The sequence below is a fragment of the Narcine bancroftii genome, chromosome 1, assembly GCF_036971445.1.
Source record: "Narcine bancroftii isolate sNarBan1 chromosome 1, sNarBan1.hap1, whole genome shotgun sequence".
Lineage (NCBI taxonomy): Eukaryota > Metazoa > Chordata > Chondrichthyes > Torpediniformes > Narcinidae > Narcine > Narcine bancroftii.
This window is the reverse complement of record NC_091469.1, coordinates 394,139,843-394,158,623: the sequence shown is the minus strand read 5'-3', so window position 1 is coordinate 394,158,623 and position 18,781 is coordinate 394,139,843. Positions and strand designations below refer to the sequence as shown.

Genomic DNA, 18,781 nt, shown 5'->3' with positions numbered 1-18,781 from the left:
ATTAAATCTAATGTTTATTTTGAACTACTTGCTTGTTACCTCTTTCAACTGATCAGCACTTCCCCATGAAGCAGAGCGCTGATGTGTGGTTTTCTTTTCTGTTCCTTCATCTGTCCAAAAACTGGGAGTCTGAAAAAGAGAAAAACAAAACCATATTTTAAGAGAAATAAAAACACAAAAAAAAGTATTGGAGAAACACATTAGGTCTTACAGCGTCCATAACTGGTAAAGGCATATAACCAATGTTTCGGGTCTGAGCCCTTTGTCAAAGTTATGAGCAAAAAGTAGGTAGTTGCCGAAATAAAAAGGTCAAGTGAGGAGGGAAGAAAGGGCCGTGATTTTAAGGGAATTTCAGATTACCACCAACTGAGCTTGCCCCTCAGTGCAGGTATCCAGAAGAATATCAGAATGATTTCTGATAAAGTAAGAACTTGATTCTTTCATCCCATTTCCTGCAGAATGGACAGCACGGTTGGTGAAGCAATTAGCGCAAAGCCTTTTACAGGGTCAGCGCTCGAGACCGGACCAGGGTTCGAATCATGCACTATCTGTAAGGAGTTTGGTCGTTTCCCTGTGTCAACATAAGTTTTCTCCAGGGGGCTCTTGTTTCCTCCCACCATTCAAAAACACACCGGGGGTATAGGTTAACGGGGTGTAAATTGGCAGCATTGACTAGTGGGCCAAAATGGCCTTTTGCCATGCTGTGTGTCTAAATTTTAAAAATTTAAATTAAAAATAAATTTAAATGTTTAGGATTATAAAAATGTATACGAATCCATGAGTATATATTTAAAGCATCCAAATTTTCTCTTAAAATCTTGACTTGTTTTTAAATTTCCTATCAATGTACAGATACTTCAAACTAAACTCACCTAACTGTCTGACACTGAGCAGTTAGGTGCGCATAGAATCACAATTTAAACTGAATTTGGAATCTCAAAGTGCAAAGTTGGAGAAGCTCAGCAGGTCATACAGTTTAGATACATAACCAAGTTTTGGACTTGAGTATCCAAGGTAGGCCTACATTTTGTTCATACCTTGATGAGTAGCTCATGCCTGAAATGTTGGTTATGTATCTTTATTTTTGCTATATAAAGGACACTGTTTGACCTGCTGAGTTTCTCCAGCATTGTGTTTTTACATCAATCACCATATCTACAGACTTTCATGTTTTACTCCTAACTTTGGAAACTGAAAGATTGGGATGCTATCCATAACCTGAATACATCAACAAGAACTAGTGCACCAATGTCTCTGTTGAAAAAAACCTTCGGCTCAGCAGAGATACAGTATCTCTTGTTGAAATGCAGACCCTTCTACCTTCCAAGGAATTGTCAGCCCCAGTGATTGCTGCAGTCTGCGTTCCCCCTTCTGCTAATGAGGGTGAAACCATGAAGGTGCTTTACAGTGCCATCTGCGAAGGCCAGACTTCCCACCCGATGGTGCCATGATTTTATGCTGGTGTCTTCAATCATGCCAACCTGAAAACAGTCTTCCACAGTTTAAACAGCATGTGTACTTCACCACCAGAAGAGAGAACAAACCTGGGTTGGGTGTACACCAACATCCCCAGTGCATACAAGGCTGCACCATCCCCAACTTGGTTAACAGGATCGCATATATGTCCTGCTAACCCCCCGCATACAAATTTCTGGCAAAACAAGCTAGGCCAGTTTGCAGGCAGATCAGGACATGGTGGGATGGGGGTGGAGGCACAGCAACATTGCTTTGAGACCACAACCTTGAGCTATTTTAGGGAAGTGGCCATCTACAACAGTCAGGTAAACATAGAGGAGTATATGAACTCAGTGACTGGCTACATCAGCAAGTGCATTGAGGATGTCACTGAGGTCAAATGCTTGTCAGCTAGGGCTAATGAGAAATCATGGTTTGATACAGAGGTCCGGGGAGCTGGGGCTGTTGAGCTCCCTCAACAGCCCCTAAGGCTAGAGCTGGATGAGGTCCTCACCCAGGATGAGACATATAAGGCAATTGAACAACTGAAAAGTGGCAAAGCAGCAGATATGGATGGAATCCCCCCAGAGGTCTGGAAGGCTGGCGGCAAAACTCTGCATGTCAAACTGCATGAGTTTTTCAAGCTTTGTTGGGACCAAGGAAAACTGCCTCAGGACCTTCGTGATGCCATCATCATCACCCTGTACAAAAACAAAGGCGAGAAATCAGACTGCTCAAACTACAGGGGAATCACGCTGCTCTCCATTGCAGGCAAAATCTTCGCTAGGATTCTCCTAAATAGAATAATACCTAGTGTCGCCGAGAATATTCTCCCAGAATCACAGTGCGGCTTTCGCGCAAACAGAGGAACTACTGACATGGTCTTTGCCCTCAGACAGCTCCAAGAAAAGTGCAGAGAACAAAACAAAGGACTCTACATCACCTTTGCTGACCTCACCAAAGCCTTCGACACCGTGAGCAGGAAAGGGCTTTGGCAAATACTAGAGCGCATCGGATGCCCCCCAATGTTCCTCAACATGGTTATCCAACTGCACGAAAACCAACAAGGTCGGGTCAGATTCAGCAATGAGCTCTCTGAACCATTCTCCATTAACAATGGCGTGAAGCAAGGCTGTGTTCTCGCACCAACTCTCTTTTCAATCTTCTTCAGCATGATGCTGAACCAAGCCATGAAAGACCTCAACAATGAAGACGCTGTTTACATCTGGTACCACACGGATGGCAGTCTCTTCAATCTGAGGCGCCTGCAAACTCACACCAAGACACAAGAGAAACTTGTCCGTGAACTACTCTTTGCAGACGATGCCGCTTTAGTTGCCCATTCAGAGCCAGCTCTTCAGCACTTGACGTCCTGTTTTGCGGAAACTGCCAAAATGTTTGGCCTGGAAGTCAGCCTGAAGAAAACGGAGGTCCTCCATCAGCCAGCTCCCCACCATGATTACCAGCCCCCCCAAATCTCCATCGGGCACACAAAACTCAAAACGGTCAACCAGTTTACCTATCTCGGCTGCACCATTTCATCAGATGCAAGGATCGACAATGAGATAGACAACAGACTCTCCAAGGCAAATAGCGCCTTTGGAAGACTACACAAAAGAGTCTGGAAAAACAACCAACTGAAAAACCTCACAAAGATTAGCGTATACAGAGCCGTTGTCATACCCACACTCCTGTTCGGCTCCGAATCATGGGTCCTCTACCGGCATCACCTACGGCTCCTAGAACACTTCCACCAGCGTTGTCTCCGCTCCATCCTCAACATTCATTGGAGCGACTTCATCCCTAACATCGAAGTACTCGAGATGGCAGAGGCCGACAGCATCGAGTCCACGCTGCTGAAGATCCAACTGCGCTGGGTGGGTCACGTCTCCAGATTGGAGGACCATCGCCTTCCCAAGATCGTGTTAAATGGCGAGCTCTCCACTGGCCACCGTGACAGAGGTGCACCAAAGAAGAGGTACAAGGACTGCCTAAAGAAATCTCTTGGTGCCTGCCACATTGACCACCGCCAGTGGGCTGATATCGCCTCAAACCGTGCATCTTGGCGCCTCACAGTTCGGCGGGCAGCAACCTCCTTTGAAGAAGACCACAGAGCCCACCTCACTGACAAAAGACAAAGGAGGAAAAACCCAACACCCAACCCCAACCAACCAATTTTCCCCTGCAACCGCTGCAACCGTGTCTGCCTGTCCCGCATCGGACTTGTCAGCCACAATCGAGCCTGCAGCTGACGTGGACTTTTACCCCCTCCATAAATCTTCGTCCGCGAAGCCAAGCCAAAGAAGAAGAAGAGACAGAGGTCCGGACCCTTCTCAGAGCTCATGATGCTGCCTTCAGGACAGGATGGCACTAAGATCAGCCAGGATTGTTCTCTCCCATGCAATCGAGAAGGCAAGGCAGGGGTATGCACAGAAGATTCACAGACAGCTTTGCGACACCAGGAACACGAGGTGCATATGGCAAGGGATCAAGACTATAAAAGATCACAAGTCAACCTTTCAGGTTAAGGACAATAACACCTCCCTTCTGAAGACGGAACATGTTCTATGCACGGTTTGATGAGAAGAACAGGATGACGCCAAAGAAAGTTCCATATCTCCCTGATGAATGGGCCCCCTATATAGCCGCGGCTGAGGTAAGGAGAACCCTATCCAAGTTGACCCCACACATAGTGGCAGGACCAGACAACATACCTGTCAGGTAATGAAGGACTGAGCAGACCAATTGATGGAGGTCTTCATAGACACCTTCAACACCTCACTGCAGCAGTCCATCGTTCCCACAGGGTTCAAGACAGCCACCATTATCCCAGTCCCCAAGAGAGAGTGCAGAGAAGGTTCACAAGAATGTTGATAGGATTTCAGGGTCTGAGTTACAGGGAAAGGTTGTGCAGACTGGGGCTTTTTTCTCTGGAGCGTAGAAGATTGAGAGGGGACTTGATAGAGGTGTTTAAGATTTTAAAAGGGACAGACAGAGTAAATGTGGCTAGACTTTTTCAATTAAGAAAGGGGGAGATTCAAACTAGAGGACATGGTTTAAGATTGAAGGGGGAAAATTATAAGGGGAACATGAGGGGAAATTTCTTTACGCAGAGGGTGGTGTGGATGTGGAATCAGCTTCCGGCAGACGTGGTCGAGGCGGGATCATTGGTTACATTTAAGGAAAGACTGGATCGCTACATGGATAGGAGGGGACTAGAGGGGTATGGACCGGGTGCTGGTCAGTGGGACTAGGAGGGTGGGGATTTGCTACGGCATGGATTAGTAGGGCCGAACTGGCCTGTTCTGTGCTGTAAGTGGTTATATGGTTATATGGATAACAGGCCTCAAAGACTACCACTCTATGCCTCTAATCTCCACCATTATGAAATGTTTTGAGCATCTGGTGATGAAATGCACCAAAGCACACCTCCCAGAGATGCTGGATCCATTTCAATTCACCTATAGAAGCCTTATCACTGTCCAACCTGGAGAATAATACCTTGTACAGCAGGCTACAGTTCATTGATTTCAGCTCAGCGTTTAAGACAATTAGGGACTGGTGGAGAAGCTGTCCTCGCTGTGACTCAACACCACTCTCTGGAGGAGTCACGTGATGGAGTAGTGGCCGGTAGGAGAATACCAGCCCTCTCCAGAAAAGAAGGAAAAAAGTGAAGAAAAAACAAAGCCCCAGACACACAAATCGCAACAAATAAAAAATAGAGGTGTGGAGAAAATGGCACCTCAGAAAAAAATGCCAAAAACAACGGGAAGAAAAGAAAGAAAGACGCCAGAAGAGAAAGGTGAAGGCCTTACCTGCACGATAAAACAGGGACCCACCGTGGAAAGAGGAGCCCACTCCCCGAGGTTGGTGGAGACCCTGCAGGGTCACGACCCATTAACCACAGGACTGCAAAAATGGCTCACGGAGCCAAACAGGGGTGTGCAACTGCGCATGCACAAGGAATCACGCATGCGCATGACAAGGACAACACCGACGGGAGGGAGGACCAGCTGTGGAGTGAAACTCCACAGCACGAACAGCTGAGAGAGACCCGACAGCAGGGCTCCCAGCTGGAAGATAAAGAAAACAACGGGAACGGGAGGGGTGAGAAAGAAAAAAGAAAACTAGAGACACAACTGATAACCAACCCAGAAGAAGAGGACCAACATCAAGACACCATGGGAAAAAAAACTCAACAAACTGAGACAAGCAACTCAACAAAAAAGTCAGAAGAGACACAGATACAAGGAAAAGAAATAGAAGACACAAACCCAAGAGCACACACAGAAGAAGAATACTAAGCTCTGCACAGAGGAAAAGGAGGTAAGATGAATGGACAGTACAAAGATTAAAAAAAAATTTCAAGAACAAATGAAAGCATTAAAAGATTGGCTGACACTAGAATTTAGTGAAATTAAAAGAAAAATTAAAAGTACAGAAGAAAAAGTGAGTAGAATAGAGCTGGTCATAACAGATGTAGGGAAAAGATTAGAAAATGTGGAAGAACGTGTAATGGCAGTAGAAATGGAAGTGAACGACTTAAAAAGAAAATTGGAAGAAAGTGACAAAATAGTTAAAGATACACAAGAGTTATTAGCTCAGAAGATGGATATAATGGAAAACTATAGTAGGCGAAACAATATAAAGATAGTGAGCCTAAAGAAAGATGAAGAAGGCAAAGATATGAAAGAATTTATAAAAGAATGGATCCCAAAAGTCCTGGGAATACCAGAAATGCAGGAAGAAATGGAAATAGAAAGGGCACACAGAACATTAGCCCCAAAACCACAGTCACAACAAAAACCAAGATCCGTTTTAGTAAAATTCCTGAAATACACGACAAGAGAAAATATATCAGAGAAGGCAATGAATAAAATTAGAGAAGACAAAAAAAACCACTGGAATACAAAGGTCAAAAAAAAATTTCTACCCAGACACAAGTTTTGAGGTCCTGAAGAAGTTTAACACAGCAAAATCGATCCCATGGAAGAAAGGCGATAAATTTATGTTAAGAAATCTAGCGGTGCATAAAATAGTTATCCCGAGGCAGCAAAACAGACTGTTCTCAGATCCGGAGAAAGCACGAAAATTTGCAGAATGCCTGCAAGACAGAAAGAGAGATGAAAAAATGTAGCAAGAACAAAAAACGACGACAAGCTACATATAAAATAATGTACAAGTCAGAACTAAAGGAGAGAAGTAAGGGAGAAGGGGGAAAAAGAAATAGGAGGGGTTAAAAAATATTTAATAATAAATAATTAAATAATAGAAAGAAAAAGAGAATAAAAGAGGGGGAGTTTTGTTGTAAAGTGAAGATAAAAGTCTTTTCTGGAGGGGATTGGGTGGGAGAGAATAACAGTCACTGCGAAATCAGTTGACACTTGCGAATGGGTTCGCAGTCCGAATGGAGAAGGGAGTTGTGGTTGCCCGGCAAGGGACAAGGGGCTACTCAGAGAGGAGGGGGGAACACTTGGGGTTAAGGGAATTTTAGATGTGGGAATGGTTGAAATATTTTATGTTTTAGAAGTGTTGTCATACATTGAGTTCAAAAAAAGAAAACTGAGAAATGGAAATGGGAAAAGGGGAAAGGTGGTGGTGAGGAAGCAGAGATGAGATGTAAACAAAGTATGAAATGGTGATGTTGAACTATATGACTATAAATATTAACGGAATACATAACCAAATCAAAAGGAAGAGGCTATTAAATTTACTGAAAAAAGAAAAAATAGATATAGCATTCGAGCAGGAAATGCATCTAACTGAAGTGAAACACAAGAAATTAAGGAGAGAATGGGTAGAGCACGTAATGGCAGCATCATATAACTCGAAAGCCAGAGGTGTAGCTAAATTAATCAATAAAACTGTACCAATCAAAATAGAGGAGGAAATAATAGATCCAACAGGGAGATAAGTAATGTTCAAATGTCAGATATATTCAGAACTCTGGAATTTGATCAATCCATATGCACCTAATGAAGAGGATCAAAAGTTTGTGCAAGATATTTTTTTGAAGATTGTCGATACGCAGGGGAATATATTGATAGGAAGGGACTTTAACCTTAATTTGGATTCAAAGATGGATAAAACTGGAAAAAAGACTAGAAGAAAGAACAAAGTAGCCAAATTTATGGTTAAATCAATGCAGGAAATGCAACTTTTGGATATATGGAGGAGACAACACCCAAAGGAGAAGGAATACTCAATTATTCGAGTAGACATAAAACACACTCAAGATTGACCTGCTCCTGTTGCCAGCCCATATCCAAGGGAGAGTTAGGAAAATGAAATATAAAGCTAGATTGTTATCAGATCACTCACCCCTGTTATTAGCAATAGAGCTGGAGGACATCCCACCAAGAACATATAGATGGAGATTAAACTCCATGCTACTTAAAAGACAGGATTTTAGAGAATGTACTTTGAAATAAATACAGAATCAGTGAAAGATAAATTTATATTATGGAGTGCAATGAAAGCGTACATCAGAGGGCAGATAATAAGTTATGTAACTAAGATGAAAAAGAACTACAATCGGGAAATAGAACAGCTGGAAAGGGTAATAGTAAGTACAGAACTAGCAACAAGGGAAGATACAACAAAAAGAAGAAAATTGGTAGACAAAAAAATAAAACACGAAACACTACAAACCTATAAGGTGGAGAAGAACATAATGAAAATAAAGCAGAAGTATTAAGAGCTAGGAAAAAAAACGCACAAAATACTAGATTGGCAGCTTAAAACAGAACAAGCTAAAAGAACGGTATTGGCATCAAGGAAAAAGGACAAATAAATTACATATAACCCAGCAGAGATCAATGAAAACTTCAAGGAATTCTACGAGCAATTATAACGAAATGAGAATGAAGGGAAAGAAAACAAAATAGATGAGTTCCTAGCTAAAATTGAACTACTGAAATTGCAAGAAGAGAAGCAAAACAAATTGATAAAACAATTTTAAATAGAGGAAATACAGGAGATATTAAAAAAGCTACCGAACAATAAAACGCCTGGAGAGGACGGACTCCCAGTAGAATTCTACAAAACATTTCAAGACCTATTAATTCCTCCTCTCCTGTAAGTAATGAACCAGAATGAAGAAACACAAAACATGCCAGATTCATGTAAAACAGCAATAATTACAGTAATACCAAAGACAGGGAAAGATCCACTAACACCAGAATCGTATAGACCAATATCTCTACTTAACTCAGATTATAAGATAATAGCAAAACTATTAACAAACAGGCTGGCCGACTGTGTACAAAAAATAGTAAAACTAGATCAAACTGGATTTATTAAGAAAAGACGAACAACGGACAATATCTGTAAGTTCATTAACTTAATCCATGCAGTACAAGGAAATAAGATGCCAATAGTGGCTGTTGCTTTAGATGCAGAGAAAGCCTTTGACAGGGTAGAATGGAATTATTTATTCAAAGTACTACAGAGGTTCAACCTACCAGAGAAATATATTAATTGGATTAAAGCATTATAGAAGGGACCATTGGCGAAGGTGACAGTAAATGGATACATATCAAACCAATTTAAATTAAGCAGGTCAACTAAGCAGGGATGTTCACTATCTCCCTCACTGTTTGCTTTAGCTATTGAACCCTTGGCAGAACTGATAAGAACTGAAAATAAAATAAAAGGGATAAAAATAAAAGAGAAGGAATATAAAATCAGTCTATTTGCAGATGACATCAAAGTATACTTAACAGAACCAGAATTATCAATAAAAGAATTATATAAGAAATTGAAGGAATATGGAGAAATATCGGAGTACAAGATCAACGCAAATAAAAGTGAAGCGATGCCAATGAATAATGCGGATTTCACAAAGTTTAAGGAAGAATCACCATTTAAATGGCAAACACAAGCAATCTGATTCCTAGATATTAGACTAGATAATAATCTAGGCCATCTATACAAATTAAATTATCAGCTATTAATGAAGAAATTACAAGATGACTTAGAACCTTTGGAGATTTACCTCCAACACTGATAGGAAGGGTAAATTGCATTAAAATGAATATATTCCCAAGGATACAATACCTATTTCAATCATTACCGATTCCCTTAACAGAAAAATTCTTCAATGAACTAAAGAAAATAATAAGGAAAGGGGGGAAACTGAGGATAGCACTAGATAAATTGACAGAATGGTACAAACAAGGGGGCTTACAGCTACCAAACTTTAAGAATTATTATAGAGCAGCACAATTAAGATATCAATCAGATTTTTATCAAACAAGGGAAAAACCAGATTGGACCAGGTTAGAGCTAGAAGGTACCAGAGCATATACTAAACAAGTGGGATGAAAAATTGGTTCAACATAGAAGTTCACCAGTACTGCACTCAACATTTGGAAGAAGATTCACATCGAAAGGAAAAAAACAAATTACCAACTACCAAAATTATTATTGACGCAAAATCAACTAATCCCTTTCACAATAGATAACCTTTCCTTTAGAGAATGGGAGAGAAAAGGGATCAAAAGAATAGAAAATTGTTTTTTGGGAAATAATTTATTATCTTTTGAACAAATGAAGTACAAATATGGTATAACTCACGGTACAATGTTTGCATACCACCAACTGAAAACCTACATAAAGGACAAATTGGAAAGCAGGGTGAGGTTACCAGAAGGAAGCAGCTTTGAATATGTGATTACAGACACAATGATAATTAAAAGATTTATAACAAACATGTACATCAAGCTGCAAGAGAAAGAGAATGATGAAATAAGCTGTAAACCCAAAAAAAAGTGGGAACAAGATCTAAACATAAAGATAAAAAATGAAAAATGGGAAAAGCTATGCTCCGGAACTATGAGAAATACAATAAACACTAGGTTACGCATGATACAATATAATTGGTTACACAGTCTATATATATCATGCCCCAAAAGTTAAATAAATGGGACCCAACATTATCAGATAGATGTTTTCGCTGTAAGAAGGAAACGGGAACAACAGTACACGCAATTTGGGCACGTGAGAAAGTAGAAAAGTTTTGAGAAGATCTAAATCAGGTATTAAATAAAATTACAAAAAGCAACATACCAAAAAATCCAGAGATCTTTCTTCTAAGTAATATAAGAAGTAAAGAATTAGGCCTCAAATTGGATGAAACACAAAAAAGATTTATTATGATAGCCTTAGCTGCAGCAAAAAAATGTATAATGTCAACCTGGAAATCAGAAGAGAGCCTGAGAATACAGCAATGGTACATAGAAATGAATAAATGTATTCCATTGGAAAAAATAACATATAATTTAAAAAATAAAGTCACAGTATTCGAACAAATTTGGGAACTGTACATGGAACACCACAGAGAGGACCTACAGCAGACCTCCACCCCCTAAAATGATAGAATGAGAAGACAAAATGAACTGACCCAGTGTGTAAAAGTAGATGATACAATTTCTTAGTTATTTTCATTGTGTGATGAAATTGCTTAATGGGCTTATTGTAAAGTATATGTTGAACATTTAGTGGGTAGGGAGGGGGGTGGGAAGGAGGGAGGGAAGGGACGGGGGAAAAAAGGGGAGAAAATGACACTGTGTATATTCAAGAAGGAAATGTTTGTGTGTATTTTCGTTAATATGGTACATAGTGTGAAAAATTTTAAAAATATTTTAAAAAACACCCCTCTCTGGATCCTGGACTTGCTATCAGAAAGACCACAGTCTGTCCGAGTCAGTAGCAGAATGTTGAGCATCGTCAGGGTGAGCACTGGTGCACCTCAGGGCTGTGTGCTCAACCCGCTTCTGTTCATGATACTGACCCATGACTTCACCAGATCCAGCTCCAACAGTGTCATCAAGTTTGTAGATGACACTACAGTATTTGGCTTCATCAGCAACAACAATGAGTCGCACCACAGAGAAGAGGTGGAAAATCTTGTGAAATTGTGCGAGAGTGATAACCTGAGTCTCAAACTGGACAAGATGAGGAGATGATCATGGATTTCAGCAAGACCAGGAACAACCACCCTCCACTACACATGAACAACACTCGTGGAGAGAGTGGAGAGCATTATGTTTCTTGGAGTTCACTAAATTAGAGATCTATTGTGGACACTTAACATCTCCTCACTTGTGAAGAAGGCGCAATAGCCACTCCACTTTATGAGAAGACTGATGCGGACAATGCTACTGGCCACCATTATGTCAACCTTCTATAGGAGCTCTATCAAGAGCATCCTGGCTGGCTGCATCATAGTTGATGCAGAGAAATGGATCGGAGGCCAACCCACAGGACCACAAAGTGGCAGAGAGGATCACTGGAGTCTTGCACAGCCCCCCCTCCCCCACAGTGATGCGATCTACCTCGATCATTGTCTGAAGAGGGGCACGCAAAATCATTGATGACCCCTTCCACCTTGCACACAGCATCTTTCAGCTGCTTCTGTCCAGGATAAGATACAGGAGAATCAGAGCCAGCACCACTAGGCCTGAGGAACAGATTCTTCCCACAGGCAGTGAGAACGCTGAAAGACCAAAGAAACTGCCCACAGGTAACGATTCAAGACTTTCATATTTTCAAAACAATATTTATTTATATACATGAAAAGACCTGTCTTGCAAATGTATTTTGTATGTGTATTATGTCTGGCTGTGTGTCTACATGTTTTGCACTGAGAACCAGAGAACACTATTTCGTCAGGTTGTACTTATACAATCAGATGACAATAAACTTGACGATCAATAAACAAAACATTCATTCATCAAAACAAAATCTCAAGTAGCCATCAAAAATGGAGAAGAGTGGAATAGACTTCATATAAATCATCTGACTGCAAGATCTCCACAAATTAAATAATAAGCAAATACACAATTCCTGTTTTGCTTCTCTTCAAAAAGATCACAAAGTCACCCTCTAATATTATCAGACCATCCAGACCTGCTGAAAGCCAATATTGGCAGGGCAAAAGCTTGAGGGAACAACCTTCATGTTTAATTGATTGGGGGGAGGGAGTGGGGATAGAGATTGAAATGAAACAACTTGTGCTATGTGGGAACTCAAGGAACTACATATGCAGGAAGTGTGTTCAGCTGCAGCTCCTGATTGACCGCATGATGGCACTGGGGCTGCGCATGGACTCTCTCTGGAGCATCCGGGTTGCTGAGGATTTGGTGGATAGCACCTTTAGCATGTTAGTCACACCACAGCTTCATAGAGTTGAGGGAGAAAGGGACTGGGTGACCAAAGGTAAGAGTAAGAACAGGAAGGTAGTGCAGGAGTCTCCTGTGGTCATCTCCCTAAAAAAACAGATATTCCGCTTTGGATGTTGTTGGGGGAAATGGCCCTTCAGGAGAAGGCAGCAGTAGCCAGGGTCAGGGCACTGTGAGTAGCTCTGCTGTGCAAGAGGGCCGGAAAAAGAGTGGTAGGACAATATATCTGACATTTTAACATTACGTATCTCCCTGCTGGATCTATTATTTCCTCCTCTATTCTGTGGCTGTAAACGGGACTCCCAGTTGGTGTGTTGCCTCCCGGGTGCAAGGATCAGGGATATCATGGAGCGGCTGCAGGGCATTCTGTATGGGGAGGGTGAACAGCCAACTGTCATGGTCCATGTTGGTACCAACGACATAGGAAAAAAGTGGGATGAGGTCCTACAAGCAGAATTCAGGGAGCTTGGAAGGAAGTTAAGGAGTAGGACCTCTAGGATAATAATCTCTGGATTATTGCCAGTGCCACGAGCTAGTCAGAGTAGGAATTGCAGGATAGATAGAATAAATATGTGGCTTGAACAGTGGTGTAGGAGGGAAGGGTTCAGATTCTTGGGGCATTGGAATCGGTTCTGGGGCAAATGGGATCAGTTCAAAAAGGATGGTCTCCATCTGGGCAGGGCTGGGATCAATGCCCTCGGGAGAGGGTTTGGTAGTGCCGTTGGGGAAGGTTTAAACTAATGTGGCAGGGAGATGGGATCAGGAGTAGTGAGACGGAGGGATTTAGCATGAGGGAAGAAGTCAGAGATAGGAAGGTGAAAAGCAAAAGAGACAGGCAGGTAACCTCGGCGAAAATGTAAAAGGGCCACTTTACAGCATAATGGTGATAGGGTTAAGGCTCTGGTAAAAACAAGCTTGAAGGCCTTGTGTCTTAATGCAAGGAGTATTCGTAATATGGTGGATGATTTGAAAGTGCAGATAGCTGTAAATGACTACAGAGACATGACTTCAAGGGGATTAAGGCTGGGAGCTTAACATTCATGGATTTTCAATATTCAGGAGGGACAGACAGAAAGGAAAAGGAAGTGGGGTAGCATTGTTGGTTAAAGAGGAGTTAAAAGCAATAGAAAGGAAGGATGTTAGCTTGAATGATGTGGAATCAATGTGGGTAGAGCTGCAAAATGCAAGGGGGCAGAAGACGTTAGTGGGAGTTGTATATAGACCACCTAACAGTAGTAGAGAGGTTGGGGATGGCATTAAACAGGAAATTGGAAATGCATGCAACAAAGGCAAGGCAGTTATAATGGGTGACTTTAATCTTCATATAGACTGGATGAATCGAATTGGTAAGGGTTCTGATGAGGACGATTTCTTAGAAGGTATATGGGATAATTTTCTAGCCCAGTATGTTGAAGAACCAATGAGGGAACAGGCCATTCTAGACTGGGTTCTGAGTAATGAGGAAGGGTTAGTTAACAATCTTATTGTGCAAAGCCCTTTGGGCAAGAATGACCACAATAAGTGTAAGTTATGAGGTTGTATTGGATAAATTGAAGGGATTAAAGGCAGACAAGTCCCCAGGGCCAGACAGGCTGCATCCCAGAGTGCTAAAGGAAGTAGCCCATGAAATAGTGGATACATTGTTGATAATTTTTCAAAACTCTTTAGATTCTGGAGTAGTTCCTGAGGACTGGAGGGTGGCTAAAATAACTCCATTTTTTAAAAAGGGAGGGAAAGAGAAATCAGGGAATTATAGACCGGTTAGCTTGACATCGGTAGTGGGGAAAATGTTAGAGTCAGTTATTAAAGATGTGATTGCAGCACATATGAAAAGTGGTGAATTCATCGGTCGGAGCCAGCATGGTTTTATGAAGGGAGTTTAGAAGGATGAGGGGGGACATGATTGAGGTATACAAAATCATCAGGGGGATAGACAAGGTGAAGTCTGATTACTTGTTCCCAATGATGGGGGAGACGAGGACTAGAGGGCATAGTTTAAGAATACAGGTTAGGCCCTTTAGGACGGAGATGAGAAAGCATTTTTTTACCCAGAGAAGTGTGAATCTGTGGAATGCTCTGCCACAGAGGGTGGTAGAGGCGGATTCGCTGACTATGTTCAAAAGAGAGTTAGATAAGACTCTTGTGGGTAACTGAGTTAAGGGTTATGGGGATAAGGCTGGAAAGGGGTACTGATGGTAATGATCAGCCATGATCTAAAATGGCGGTGCTGGCCCGACGGGCCAAATGGCCTACTCCAGCTCCTATTGTCTATTGTCTATTGACTAATCTTATTGAAATTTTTGAGGATGTAACTAGTAGAGTGGATAGGGGAGAACCAGTAATGTGGTTTACCTGGATTTTCAGAAAGCTTTTGATAAGGTCCCACACAGGAGATTACTATACAAACTTAAGGCACACGGTATAGGGGATATGGTATTGAGGTGGATAGAGAATTGGTTGACAGATAGGAAGCAAAGAGTAGGAATAAACGGGTACTTTTCGGAATGGCAGTCAGTTACTAGTCAGGGTACCACAAGGCTCAGTGCTGGGACCCCAGTTATTTACGATATATACTAATGATTTAGATGAGGAAATAGAAAACAGCATGTCCAAGTTTGCAGACGACACGAAGCTGGGTGGGACTGTAGGCTGTGTAGAGGCTGTTAAGAGTGTGCAGGGTGACTTGGACAGGTTGGATGAGTGGGCAAATGCATGGCAGATGCAATATAATGTGGATAAGTGTGCGGTTATCCACTTTGGAGGAAAGAATGGGAGGGCTGAGTACTATCTTAATGGTATCCAATTAGGAAAAGGGGAGATGCAAAGAGACTTGGGTGTCGCTTTAAAAGCAGGCATGCAGGTGCAGCAAGCAGTAAAAAAGCCGAATGGTATGTTGGCATTCTTATCAAGAGGATTCGAGTACAGGAGCAGAGAGGTATTGATGCAGTTTTATAGGGCCTTGGTGAGACCTCACCTGGAGTATTGTGCTCAGTTTTGGTCTCCTTATCTGAGGGAGGACATCATTGCCATGGAGAGAGTGCAGAAAAGGTTTACCAGATTGATACCAGGGTGGGACTTGCATTTGAAGAAAGGCTAGAACAACTGGGCTTGTACTCGATTAAGAGGAGATTTAATAGAAACGTTCAAAATTCTTAAGGGATTTGACAGGCTAGATGCAGGAAGATTGTTCCCTACGTTGAGCAAGTCTAGAACCAGGGGTCACAGTTTAAGGATAAAGGGGAAGTCGTTTAGGACTGAGATGAGGAAGAATTTTTTCACTCAGAGGGTGGTGAATTTATGGAATTCTCTGCCACAGGAAGTGATTGAGGCCGGTTCCATAGCTATATTTAAGAGAGAGTTAGATTTAGTACTGTGACTAGGGGGATCAGGGGGTATGGAGAGAGTACTGGAACAGGGTACTGAGTGGATGATCAGCCATGATCAAAATGAATGGCGGTGTAGGCTTGAAGGGCCAAATGGCCTACTCCTACACCTATTTTCTATGTTTCTAGCCAATTCCTCTGAAGGAGGATAATGAGTAAAATAAGGAGGTGGAAAAAGAAGTTGCATTGCAGGGAAAATAAAGCCATTAACCTCCTTTGTCGCTACAAAGATAGGTCAAAGAAAGTGATGTTTAAAATGATCACAATATAAAGCATGTTGTAAAACTGTACCCTACTAACAGTGGAGAACACAAGAGGTGCAGTCTGTAACTTGTTTCACCAGCAAATAATTTGTTTTATAGAACAGAACAAAATTTGATTTAGAATTTAAACAGAAAGTCCCGTTTCTACAATAATGGTGTCCACAAGTCAGTTTCAAGAACAAATCTCAAAACAACAGAACATCCAAATACAATAATCAACTGCACTGTTTTTTTAAGGACTTGATGTTTCAAACGAAGCATCACCCTCTAATATTATCTTTCAGCAGGTCTGGATGCTCTGATAATATATAAAGCACAAACGTGCACACTGTTTTCACGTGGTGTATATATATTTATATATACATCTATCTATCTATCACACTGCAGATGGATATAACTTGTAAAGCTCAGAGCTTGGAGGAAAGAGAGGATGATCATGCATTCAAAAATTAGAGAGACGCAAAGAGTGTGTTAAAGAGAAAAAGGGAAAAGAAGGAGGAGGAGGACAGGAGATTGAGAGTACAATTGGGCAATTCTGAGCATTCTATTTCAATAACATTTTCATGGTATTCTTCTATAAAATAGGTAATATTGGCTCTTTTAGCATTCCCATCAATCCTATTCCCTGAACCTTTTCTGCCCCAAATGCTCAACTCCTTACCCAGTATAACAAAGATCATTTACAGCAAGCAGATGCAGGAAAAGACCACAGCTCTTGGTGAAGGAGGGGAAAACCAGCGAAGTGTCAGAGAGAACTCCAGCACCAGAGGCCAGGATTGAACCTGGGTTACTAGAACGGAGACAATAGCTAACTCATGAGCCTTTTGCCCACCTCATCCTTGCTGATCACTGTACTCATCCGTACTTGCTCCATTTACCTGCATTTGGTCCTTTGTCACACAAATCTCTAACATGCAATCTTTCCCATGTGCTGGAAAACACCAGCGATAAGTGGGAACCATGCCGAGCCAGATCTTGTTCAAATATTTTCATACAGTCCTTATGGGGGAGGGGGGGGGGGGGGGAAAGCAGGACAAAAACTAACATTAACAGTGAACTGGAATACCTGCTCCATCCAGAGAAGACTGCAAAGACCACAATATCTCACATACTGTTCTGAAAGACATGAACACCTATTGGTGTAGCAGTTAGCACATTGCCTTTACAGCACCAGCGATCAGGACCGGACCAGAGTTTGATTCCCATACTGTCTGCAAAGAGTTTGTACGTTCTCCCCGTGTCTGCTTAGGTTTTCTCCGGGAGCTCCGGTTTCCTCCCACTGTTCAAAACGTACCGGGGGTGTAGGTTAATGGGGTGTAAATTGGTGGCACAGATTGTGGGCCGAAATGGCCTTTTACTGTGCTGTATGTCTAAATTTTTAAAACCTCCTCCATCATGTGCTGTTCTCCCTTTTAGAGGATGAGAAGAACATTTTCTTCTCAGTATTTTGACTATCTGCATCGTGAGTAAACATACAGCCTCTTCATAAAAGATTAATGAGAATATGGTTCAAAGAAAATTTCAATTACTATTCATAGAAGAGTGAAGTAAAAGCTATCGACCAAAGCAAAATGAAAGTCTGATGTGTTTGTGATGGACAGAAAGGAAACAAAAATTTATGAAGCGCTGATCTGATGTGCTATTTTGTATTAGTGGTGTACAGAGCAGCAAGGCTATGGGAGCAACTTCAGAGGAAAAAGCAAGAGTACTCCCAAGGTGGAAAATAAATTGTTGTTGACTGCACATAAATCGCAGATCAAATGATGTGTTGAGCGACAGATATCTCTTTTGTTAGGAGCTCCACCCAGTCATGTAGTTTTCAGGTTTTCAGGTGGCCAAAATCCTAAACAGGATCTACACACACAGGGGCCTGTGGCGGAGAGCTCGGGAGGTGACATATTCTTTGTGTCTGGGCTTCCAATGAAAAGATTTAAAGTTTTCCATGTCTTTGCAGATGGCTTTTCTCCATTTTGTATAGTCATGGCTTAAGGACTGGCTGAGTAGGCTAGGATGCTACCTACTCTTTTGTCACTTGGCAACCTTTTATTGAAGCTTGGAGAAGACAGCTTCCCTTGAGTCTGACAAGTGAACAACATGGATTGGCTCAGTCAACGTTGGTCACATTTCTGTCCTTTGAGGGGACTGCTTGTAGGCATTCAATGTATTTAAAGAACGCTGGAGAGCAATGAGCTGTGCTGAGTTTGTGGAGTTAAACAAGATAAACTGCAGATGCTGGGGTCAAGAGCAGTACACAAAAGCTATAGAAACTCAACAGATCATGCAGCATCCATTGGAAGTTGATTACCCTCAACTTCTTATGGATGTTGCATGACAGTGAATTTTTACACACTTTTGTGTTTTGGGCTGGGTTTGTCGTTTTGGGAGCACTTTTTCTCTCAGTTATATAAAAGTGCTGTGGGGGCACTGAAGGCTATGACAAATATAGGTTACAGACAAGGTCTCAGTTCAGTATTGGATACCTAATTCAGAAGGGTCC

General features: G+C 41.8%; 1 protein-coding gene across 5 annotated transcripts in view; it reads right to left on the bottom strand.

Moving 5' to 3' along the window:
- Positions 1–18,781, bottom strand: part of LOC138751440 (glucocorticoid-induced transcript 1 protein-like) — a 296,823-nt gene that overhangs the window by 175,743 nt on the left and 102,299 nt on the right. For all 5 annotated transcript variants that reach the window (XM_069913710.1, XM_069913712.1, XM_069913709.1 and 2 more), the window contains one exon: positions 40–129. In XM_069913710.1, the coding sequence (XP_069769811.1) occupies positions 40–129 (90 nt within the window). The remainder of the gene's footprint in view (positions 1–39; positions 130–18,781) is intronic.